The sequence below is a fragment of the Charadrius vociferus genome, unplaced genomic scaffold, assembly GCF_000708025.1.
Source record: "Charadrius vociferus isolate BGI_N301 unplaced genomic scaffold, ASM70802v2 scaffold54, whole genome shotgun sequence".
Taxonomy (NCBI): domain Eukaryota; kingdom Metazoa; phylum Chordata; class Aves; order Charadriiformes; family Charadriidae; genus Charadrius; species Charadrius vociferus.
The window spans coordinates 3,640,922-3,652,508 of NW_009648350.1; the positions used below are offsets into that span (position 1 = coordinate 3,640,922).

At 36.9% G+C, this 11,587-nt stretch overlaps 1 protein-coding gene across 1 annotated transcript in view; it reads left to right on the top strand.

Annotated features, from left to right (window-relative positions):
• The first annotated feature begins 34 nt into the window (after window positions 1–34).
• CRCP (CGRP receptor component) overlaps window positions 35–11,587 on the top strand; it is a 31,021-nt gene continuing 19,468 nt past the window's right edge. The window contains exons 1-4 of the mRNA XM_009885215.1: window positions 35–99; window positions 3,510–3,546; window positions 6,558–6,656; window positions 9,958–10,052. Coding sequence (XP_009883517.1) covers window positions 35–99; window positions 3,510–3,546; window positions 6,558–6,656; window positions 9,958–10,052 — 296 coding nt within the window. The remainder of the gene's footprint in view (window positions 100–3,509; window positions 3,547–6,557; window positions 6,657–9,957; window positions 10,053–11,587) is intronic.

Here is an 11,587-nt window from a genome sequence, read left to right on the forward strand (position 1 = left end):
GGCCTGCCTGTTGTGTTGGTGGGGGATTATCTACATGGGCCTGTCTACCTGCGATGTGTATGGGTATATCTATATGGGCCTGCCTGTGCTGGTGGTGGGGTATTATCTATATGGGCCTGTCTGCCTCTGATGTGTATTAGTATATCTATATGGGCCGGCCTGCCTGTGGTGTCTGGGGGTACATCTATATAGGCCTGGCTGCAGTGGGTGTGTATATTTATATGGGCCTGCCTGTGATGGGAGGGGGGGGAATATTTGGCCTTTAACACCCCTGTAACCACCTGTGTGTTCAGGCATTCTGATGAGAAACTGAGTTGGGTTTTTTTTTTTTTTGCTGGCTTAAAAATCTTGCTGAAGCATCTGTTTGGGCAAAGGGCATCGTGGCTCAGCTTGAATCCCGCTCTCCGTCCCCATCTTGCCTGCCCTCCTGTCTCCTTGTGCTCCATTTTCCGTTCTGCCCCAGGAGAGGTGAAGTGTGAATCCTCTGCTGCAGCTTCTGGGAGAGAGTTATTCCTGTGAGCATCAGGTAGACAGCTAATTGTAGGAGCTGAATATGCTGGAAAAGGAGAAAACCTAACGGGTGTGCTCCAGCAACCGCAAATGCAAGAGGCGAGTCAAAATTTTGGCTGGCTGATAGTTCGTGACGGTTACACCAGCTGGCCCCCAGGCTGCCATCCCAGGCAGCAAGCTTTGTTGCCTTCCAGTGTTGACAGCGCTGTGTTTCTGTCTTGTTAGCATCACCTGGGCACAAAACAATAATATTTGACCCTATTTTGAAGCTTAGAAGCTCATTCTGTGGAGTTTTGCGGAGCCCGTTACATTGTGTGTTTATATACATGTATGCGGCATCGGTTTCTAATTAATGGGTGCACGGAGAGTCTGAGTCCTGTAGGATCTATGTCAGCATCCACCAAAGTCAGCTGAGCTGTTGCAGTTGATGTTATCCACAGATGCTTTATTGTCATTAAATCTTCTATACTATATAATAAAATCTTGTACACATAAAATTTGAAAGTAGATAACACATAAAACGTCCATTGAAATATGGGTTTGTATTATGTTAGCCTCAACATGAGTAGCAGCCTGCAGGGAAATGAGCTGTTCTTACTGTTTTATACTGTAAAATGCTGCGAAACACATACACAGGCTGAAAGCTGTTGCATGTGAGGAAAGATAGGATTTGTCCTGCTGAGAAAGATGCTTTTGATACCATTAGTAGTATGTCTGTGATGCGCTTATACATCCACTTTTTTTTACTACCTTCAGTGGCCCAACTTACTTTACTGGTGCTACCTCTTTTAGTACCCATAGGAAGGTGCATCAGAGGTAGAAGACCTGGGCTGAAGTCCTGTGCTGTGGGTGAATGTCCCTTGCGTCTGAATGGAACAATTTAGTCCATTTTGCACTTGAATTGCTGTTGGAATATAATCTTCCTCATCTGTTGCCTCATGCCTGAGGGCCTTCATAGAGGGAAGCTCTGCAACTAGCAAAACCTCTCCTCTAAGTTCTTGCTGTGTCAGAAGTAACTCTCACTAGAGAAAAGAACCCTCCAGAAAACATTTTGGTTTAACTATACAACGTATTTTAAGCAGTAGATTTGAAAACGTGAAGCGTCAGTGATCTTTTTAGAGGTGTGGTGCCATATACTAAAATATCTTTCTACGTTATATGCAGAAGACCTTCTCAATAGTATTTTGGTTTGGACTAGAGCTTGGACAAATATTACCTGTTTAAAGATTCTAAAAAGCATTTATATATTTGATGCTAACATGAGATTTCTTTCTTTTTTTAAGTCATAATCTTGTAGAAATTAAGCATACTTTTTAGTTGACTACAAATATACGTGAGAATGCATTTATCACTTCTTGTTTTCTGAATGTAAAATTGGCAGTTGATTTATGAGAGTTAGGACTGAAGAAAATTGTATTTCTACTTTATAAGTTCTGCGAAAGTTTTTAAAACTGGTCATATTTAACAGTTTGTAATTCTGGTATTTCAGCACAACAAAAATTGTTGAAGGTTTGAGACTGACTCATTTGGTATCCATTCCTAGAAGAAAGAAAATATTTTTCCGAATGGCAAAGTGGTTTTGAATTAAAAAAGAAACAATTGTCTTAAATAATTAAACTTCAGAGGGATTTCACACACTCATTTACATAGTAATGTATTTACTCTATATGACCCTTTCACTTATTTAATGGAATAATTCCCTATATAATTCTTCTGTAGCATTATTATTTCTAACAAAGAATGTCTTTGATCCATAGGGATTTCTGTAGTGATAGCCTGAATGCAAACATTCTGAAGAATTGCATTTACCTAACAACAAAAGCTATATGGTTTGTAAAACATGAATGAAAGCTAATGCGTGTGTGAGCTCACTTGCTGAAGTTTCACTCGAGTCAGCGAAATGGAAGTTGAAGTTCATCTCAGCGTATTTTAGAGGGTCCTTTTCATTTAAAAACAATGATAGAACCTGTGGAAGTTTGTGGACGCATTTAACTTGTTTGAAATTGATGAACGTGACAGTTCTATTCAAACAGTTGATGGTGCTTAACAATACATTGTACCTTTTTTCTTTTTTTTTTTTTTTTATAAGCTGCTGCACAGACCTGAGAAAGGCCTTTTTTTCCTTTTGTATGGAAACTTTCTGTTGTTGTGGCTACTGACTGCTCAGCAGAATGTGTTGTTTGGGAATATAACATGTTCTGTGTCGATTTTTCTCCCTTTTTTTAAAATTTAAAAATATAAAATTACAATATCTGGTAGTAATAGACGCATGATTAATCTAAATCTCAAAGAGAGTGCATTCAGCCTACCAGTGGTGAATCATGATTTGTGCTCAATTGGGACAGAATTAGTGGGGAAGTATTTTGCTGGTGGAAAATGGGAAGCTCTCAGCCTTACCCTGCTAATAAAGGAGTAGCCACATAAAGAGGCAAAGAATAAATGAAGTGGAAATGCAATACGTTTTTTTTACTCAGTATATTATGTAAAAATATAGTGCCTTATCTATACACACGCATGTACATTGTACTGAAAATAGTATTTTCTTATTCTGTACTCCTGACTAATAAACAAATAGTGTGTGTATTCTGAATTGGTTTTTTTTCTGTCAATCTTTATTCGAATAAATCTGAAGACCCCTTTTTGTAAGGAAGAGGCAAGGCAATTTGGCTTTAGTTTGTAAAATTGGGTGAGTGAATGATAAAGTGGGGCTGAGTAAAAAGATTATGTTGTGTAAGTGTATTATGATTTATGGGGCAAATTGTGCAAAATATACTGTATATTTATGTAATAATTCTACTAAAAACATGAAAAAATATTTCCCAGAGGTGGCCGCAACTTGCTAATTATAGAATCACCAAAAATAGATTTCTTGGTGATTTTTTTTTTTCAACTTTATGAAAGTAGTGTCTGTTCTTTTAGAGTCTGTGTGACTCAGCAAAGAAAAATTTTAGACAGTTTCATTTGGAATATAAATTAATCATTTTCATTTTTCCTTTTAGAAAAGATGCAAATGCCGCATTGCTAAGTAACTTTGAGGTAAGTTAATCTGCGTCCTGGTTTTAAATCAGTAATTTAAAGCTGTAATCAGTCACTTACATACTTCTTTGGAAGCTGAAAATTGCCAGTGACAATCAGCAAGACCTGTATGTGATTTCCACTCACTCCATTTGATTTGTTATTAAGAAAAAAGCTTTTTAAAGAAAATACAGTTTGCTCTAAAATTACTAGTTTTCACTAGTAATGGGTACTGTATTATTATTTGGTTGATCACAAATCTATAAAACCAGATATAAATATGTTTTTCAAATAGATGAGGAGCAGATCTTTAGAATGTTAGTAACTTTAACTTTGGCCATGTTGTGTTTATTCTGTTGCTGTGTGGTTAGTTTGTTGAATCATCTTGTGTGTGGTAGTTTTTTATTTAGAATTTGATTCTACACATCTTCAAACACTCGTGTATTTGGGCAAGTGCACAGGATTCACTGGTGCTTTGTCTGATGTATGATGCATCGGATCCCAAATCAGGGATGTTGGCACCTCTGTAACTGGGTAGCAGTGTCCAAATACCTTTTTTTGAATTTTGTCTTATGATAAGCCAATATACCACCACAGAGGTGACACACTGATTGCTGGAGTGTCTTTAATATTGCAAATAAAAATTCTCACAAAAAAAAATCAAACATTTTTCACAGATGGCTGCTGCTAGAATCAATGTTTCATATTTAACTTTAACCTTGTGATGTGCAGTATTGTCCGAGAACCTGTAACTCATTAACGCATAGTTTTATTAAAGCCAGTGCTCCTGGAAATGCAGTCTTACACCTCTGAATGCTTGACAGTATTTGTTTTAAACATCTTGAGGTGTTTCCAAAGCAGGTCAGGTTATAGTAAGGGTGAGGCAGTTTGCTGATCTGAGATGTGTTACTTAAGATAAACACTCCCAGAAGCCAGTGATGTACCTTGATCTGGTGTTGTGGGGAGGCTGCAGTGACCTGTCATAATAAACAATGAATATTGGCGTGCAAATAACAAATAAAAAAAAATCTTATTTTCTAGTATAGATAAGTTCTGAATCCTTTTCCTCTCCCCTGAGCAAAGGTATTTTTTTAGTGAGGTAGAAAGAAGTGTCATGTTCTTGTTGGTTTAACTTCAGGCAGGTAATGGAAAGATTTCAGTGCTTTGTTTATGAGTGTAATTTTTTTGAATGGTTTTAATAACCCACGTGTTTTGTTTCTACTGTTTTATTGCTGAAGCTTAAAAGTTGCACAGCTGTTCCGTTCTATTCTGAAATTAGTCTTGAAATGTTTTATCTTGAGCTACATCTGTCTGCGCACAGCAGAGCAACCAGATGGTGGCTGTTAGAAGGGCTTTAATGAGCTACTTGGAAAGAACTGTCTCTCCTAAGAATAGATGATATTATGTCAGCTGAAGTAACCTTAAGTGTCTGTTTGTTAAAAACTATTGCAGTAAAGAAAACAGCAAGTATTTCAGAGATGATTTATTGCAAAATCATCTCTGCCTCTGTAGGCTTTTTGGGCAGATGGCTTCTCTTTGCTCTTCAAAGTACTGTTTCCCCTAAAACTACCGATCCCCTTTGTGTTTGCTCCTCTTTCCAGTTGCAGTTTGAGTGGAATAGCTAACAGTCTCTTTATGGAGATAATAGTTTGCACAGACAGTGGTGTTTGAAAGGAATATTCAGGACTGACATGATGTGTGTTCCATGCCTACATTTCTTCTCTGAGTTTGGAGTTGTTATTTTGTGTTTTGTTGTCACTGGCTACATGTTCTTCAAATATTTATTAGATAAAAGTTCATAGCTTGAGTTTTGGCTTTCAAGTAAGCATTGACAGGTGTTCCTTTTTCATAGAAGACGCAATATAAAGTAATTGCAGGATTCGTAGCCAGTAATGTGCTTATTTCTTATTGTCTAGAAATGTTTGTATTCTTATTTCTATGGACTTGTCAGTTTATAATAGCATTGGAACTGGATCTTGAATTAAGCTAGTTAAAAATTAGGGGATAAACAGTAAGAAGTGTTCCTTTGCTGTGGTTATTGGCTCTGGATATAGTGTAAAGCCTGAAGCAAAACATCTGAAGAAATTTCAACCTAATGTGATTTAATATGGGAATAAAAGAGAATTGTGATGCTGTCTCAACATTTTGGTGCACATTTAGCTATGATGAATAAAGATGTCGTGGCATTGCAAAAGATTTGACAAAGCACAGTTGCAAAAATCAAAATTTTGTTTTCCTTTCCTTCAGGCTTACATTAATACTCACTGCATCATAAATGTGAAGACAACTTTATTACGTTCTTTTCAAGAATGTCTGCTTGTATTACATTGTTGTGATGAAATAGGGAGCTAATTTAATCTTTTTGGCTTAACATACTGTAACACCATACCGGTCACTGTAACATTTACTATTATGAATAACTCCACTGGAATTTACAATAGGATCACTAATCTTAGGAGCATCTATAGGTTAAGCCTTTACTTAGTTGGTTCCTGGCGGTGTGACAGTTGTAGGGTTTAATTTTTTTTGCAGATAATGTAAAATTGCATATCTGTGAGACAAGATATATATCCATTTTAATATTATGGTTACATCTGTCATAACAAATCCAGTAGGGCCATAAACTTGTGTGACATTTTGTTTCAAGCATCACTCCTATTTAAATGGGAGCTCTGTGCCAGTACAGCCGTGTATGAGCCAACTCTGTTCAGGACATGAGATAGGATAAACAAGTAGGATAGATTCATCCTGGCAACTCCTCCTTTGGAGCTCTTGGATAACACTTAACAAGTGCTGGAAATCTGTTTAAAGTAGTCACAAATTTTAAAAAACAATTTACATACTTACTCATCACTCTGGTGCCAAAATATTTTTCATTTCAGTTGCTGGTGCATTCACCAAAGAAGCCATGCTATTTTTTGATGGTTGGTAGGATTTTGCATTGTTCATTTATGTTTTCCTGCTGTAATATTTTTAGGTAAAATACTCTCAAATGTTCTAAACCACTTTATTTTTTTTTTTTTTTTCGCTAGGTGTTCCAATTACTTACTGATCTTAAGCAGCAGCGCAAAGAGAGCGGAAAAAACAAGCAGAGCTCTGGTCAGCAGAATCTGAACACAATCATGTATGAAGTGAGTAGCACTGTGAAATTCCTTTGTAAATTAGCCCAAGCTGGAGTAATTCCTGTCCTTAGGTCTGTAGATTAATAATTTTGTATCAAATTTCCCCTATTGAAAAACACAGTAAACATTTTTTTCTTTTGCCACTTTTCTTTGGTCAGTTTATTCAGGTTGTAGGCTAATGGTGCTGTCGGGGCTGAGGCATGCAGCTACTCTTATTAAAATCACAAAAAGAATAGCCCCCCTCCCTTTGTATTTTAGCTGTTCAGTTTTGTTGGGTTTTTTCGATTCCAAATTTTCTATCCTTTTAACACCCAGGGCAGAACTTGCTATCATCTGATGAATTGATGATACCACCTAACCATGGTTTCAAAGCCGAGGCACAGATATTTTCCTATTAACAGAATTAAACTAATAATTTCCCACTAAAATAGATTTTTTTTTTTTTTTTTTTTTTTTTGTCGAAAGAGCAAGACATGGACAACCTGAGTAACAAAATTACATGTACCTATAACAACATCAGTTGGATGCCAGATTGGTAATAAATGGTCATGTATTGCTAGGAAGAACTTTGAAAATCATGTAACACAAATATTAACATTTCCTATATCTCAAATTAGCAACTTCCTAACAAACTTGCAGTGTGACCTATTGTGTCCGTGTCAGAGCATTGCATGAGTAGCACCACGATTGGCAGGACGTTGAAAGCAGTTTGCCTTGCTTGCATGAGTAATCCCGTTGAGCAGTGAAACTACTCATGTGAATAAGATTTGACCTAGGCTTTGTTTTTGTTTTAGTTCTGGCTTTGTTTGAAAAGGTATAGAGTTGTAATTCCTAAGCCTCATATTCAACAAAATAGGGGCTTACAAAAAATCTAATTTAAATCTTCATGGAGACTAACAGTCTCTTCCTGTACCTCTTTGAAACAGCAGAGAAAGATCCTGTAAGTATATTTTGTCAGAATACACCGCAAAGCTTTAATTGCCATGTTATATTGCTACATGTTAAATACCTATAGGACGCTTGGTTTTGTGCATGGAGTGAAGCTGGTGTAAACTCTAGGTACATTTTCTCTATATTTGCCTGAAAGAAGACCCGAATTTGATCTTGCAGGATTGTTTTTATTCGTGCTGAATATGTCTCGTGAGCTCTGTGCAGGCTTGTATCCATCGATACTGAAATAACTAGCTAAAGCTTGCTAAACTGGAGCTGTGTTTTGCTGTATGTCTGGCATTTTAATTGGTCTGAAATGGCCAAAAAAGACTAAACTAGAAAAGAAATTACTCCTATTAAATAGTCTTATTACATAATGATACAATGATCTTGTGTGAGGCATTACTGGTATATAATAACTCCCTTTTATCTGAAAAGGTCAGGATGGGATTCAGAGAAGGGACGGTTATCTAACACCGTGCTTTTAAATCTGTTTCTCAGTAGTCCAGTGAAACTGGTGCTTACGAATACCAGTGATTCATATTTCATCAACACTCTTGTTTGTGAATTGGGATGAATTATCCTGTGTTGTTTTCCTTTACCGAGCATTTTTAAGTGATAACAGATTTTAGTGGAAATACACTGGAAATACATTTGCATATTTTCCTATATGCCATACTGATCTTGCAGCTCATTTTTTCCCAGTAGCTGTTGTTTTCTGTTCTGTGAATACCGATTCATCTTCTGACTTTTCAAATATGAATATTTTAGAAATTTTCTGAGAAAGAAACTCAAATAGTATCATATAGAATTTTGGGGTTTTTTATTATTCTAGATAATCTGTGCATGTGGTATCCTACCGCACATGTGTCTCTGTATTTGCAATCCAGTTAGTGCATCATGAGTCAGTTGTATTGATACTTTTGAGCTTTATGTATAGCTATGCAGTGTCAACTGATGAAGATTTTCTTCCTTAGTTAAAAACAAACGTTGACAATACTCGTTTAAATCCTTCAGTTGCTGATGCACACAATGCAGACAATGCAAGGATTTCCTTGACTTTTTCATAGATGCTCGTTATTTTCAACTCTTTGTTTTGGGGTCTAATCAAAGTGACATTCAGGACGATTCTAAGCTACTTCCAGTGAAAAGACAGCCATGACCTGGAGTTTGTGTGGGTTTTTTATCAACAATTTTTTTTTTAACACAGGTCAAATGACATTACGTATTATCTGTCTGCCAAGTGTCGTGTTTTAAATAAAGAAAGCAGATGTAACCTCAGCAAAAGTTAGTAGATGTTCTAAGGTTGGTAGATGTTACATGTAAAAAATGGAGCAAAGATTAATTGTCTGAAGTCAGATAAACATTTCTAATCCTACAGTATTCTTGTAGATGTTCATGACAACCCGCCTAACCTGCTTGTATGAACTTTAAGAAAGCATTGCCAAATATGCATATACAGGATGAAAACGGCCATAGATTGGAGAGCTTAATGAGTTATTTGCGGGTTGGCAGTGAGAGTATCCCTGGCACATGAGAACTTGGCAGAAGGTAGTGTGGTTTTAAGGATGAATAGTATTCAGCTTTTTTGAAGTGTTACTGCTTTTTAAAAAACAAAAACTGAAACAAAATACACAAAAAGGAAACATCACCCCCAAAAAAAAAAATCCCCAAACCCAGTGTCTTTGCACCTTTTTCAGCTCGCTTTGAATCTATAAACGTTTGTTGGTTTTACAAGGAAGAGTAAATCTGAGTGATACTATTCAGCACAGCTGTAAGTATGGCTTGATCACAGTCTTAGCAGCTGAGGTTATTTCAAACCAAGAAAGCAAATGTCTTTCACAATCAGCAGCTGGTTTTTTTTCATGGCGGTAAAACTTGCTCCTTTCCTATACTCTTCAACGTGCGACTTTGGGCTTTGAACAGGTGAGATAAATGGCTGTCCAGAGCCACAGAGGGAATGGTGAAAGCTGTAATTCTCACCTGGCTGTGCAGTGAGCTGGCTGCGTCATGTCTTTATGGAATGAATTCACTGGGGCTTTCTGGAGAAGTACTAATGTAATTTCTGTTACATAATGTTGTAGTTACATATTGCCTGTTTCTTAGTCCCTCAGCAAATATCAGTCTAGTCTTAATGAAGACAGAAAAATGTAATTTATCGTCTGTGACAGCGCTTCTCACTGTTAAAAAAAAAAAAAAACCACAACAAAAACCAACCAACCAACCAAACGTAAAAAGCCAAACCCCCAAACCTGAATTGACTTTTCCAGTTTTTCTGAGTGGTACTTAGGAAACTTTTCAAGATTGATTTGTTTCATAGACACTGGTAAAACAGATAGTAACTGTGAAATAATGTATACTTTCCTCTTATCCCTTGCAGACGCTGAAGTACATTTCGAAAACACCCTGTAGATACCAGAGTCCTGAGACTGTAAGAGATTTCCTCATAGCAATGAAAGACCATAAGCTAACCAAGTAAGTAGAAATGTGCCTTTGAATAAAAGTATAAACTCATGGACACGTTGAAAAACCAATCCCCATGTACACAGTATGATAATCTGTCTGGTTTTGATTAACGTATTTTAAATATTTTCTGCCATTATTTAAATACTCATCCAAACATCTTTTCCCTCACTCATTAACGCCTACATGGATGAGTATTTCCTTAAGTAGGCCTATGTTTGCCGATGTATTTCTCAAACAGATTCTCGTCAGTATCTTGGGTTTTAGCATGGTTTCGCATGGTCCAAGCACAAAGTAGAGTTCATCAAATATTTTCTGAGGAAGAAGCTGTAAGTTGTAAATAGGTGTTGAACACAGTAAGAGAACTGCAAAAAAAAAAAACTAAACCCAACCCAACCTCAGTTTATTATCAGTCTTATTTTTATGAACTTCCTTAAGCAAAAATGCATTCATTCCTAAGAGGCAAAAAAGGTGGCTGTATTGCAGGGATGTAATAAGTAAATAAAATCCTAATAGAGACGTATGGGAAAGAAAGTTATTCTGAAGTTAAGTTTTATGTGAATCTGTGAACCCCAGCTGCTACAGATCATCTCTCAGGGTTGTGTTCTCTAACTACCATTTAGCAAACTAAGATGTTCATCTTCTCTTTTTGTGCTGTTTGTCCACTGATATTTATGCCCACTAGGATTCTGAGATGAGCATTTCAGTTACCTAAATAGTGTGTCAATCAACCTTCCCTCTTTCCCCTGCGGTTTCCAGTAAAGCTGAACATACAATTCATTATTCTTATTTTGGAAGGTCCTGCATAGAAAATAAGACTTCCTTCATAGTTACAAGAAGACTCAAAGAGCATTCTTCCTCTTTGGCAGCAGTGCGAGTGGCTGTTCAGTGCTTGAAACGCGTAATCCTCTCGAACCTCTCTCCAGAGTGTGAGCGAAGCCTGTCACCTGATTTTTAAAGCAGAAAGAGCGAAAAATTATTTGCTTCTAAATGACTTCTTTACCACGCAGGAGTAATTTATGCTGTATAGACACTGACTGCATTTTTCTTCCCTGCTGGAAGGACTCTCAAGGAGTTTGTTCTCTGGGAAGGAGGCTCTTGCTAATACTTTGGTTGTGTCGCCAAAAGAAATGAAAAGTGAGAGCATCTGGGAGAGTGCAGTGCTACAAGGCAAGTTTTTAGCCTATCCAAAGCATAGTAAGTTGAGTAGAAAGCAGATTGTCAGCTATTTTGTTGACTTTCAGTGCCCCCTCTCTACAAACAATTATGCTCAGTTCCAGTATATCAGCAGCTCTGATCACAGTATTGCTGTCACTGCAGACACTGGGGTGCTAGTACTTGGAAGCTTTGTCATGGGTATTGTAACTTTGCTTGTAGCACTTTCTTTTGTAGAACTAAAGTTGCCAGGTCAGTATGTCAGCATTTAGTCCTCCGGTAGCTCGTTTGATATGGCAGGATACTAATTTATGTAGTGTGGAAGGTATCTTAATTTTTTTTTTGTCATGGAGGTATTGAAGCATTGGAGATAATACTCTGTTTACTATAAA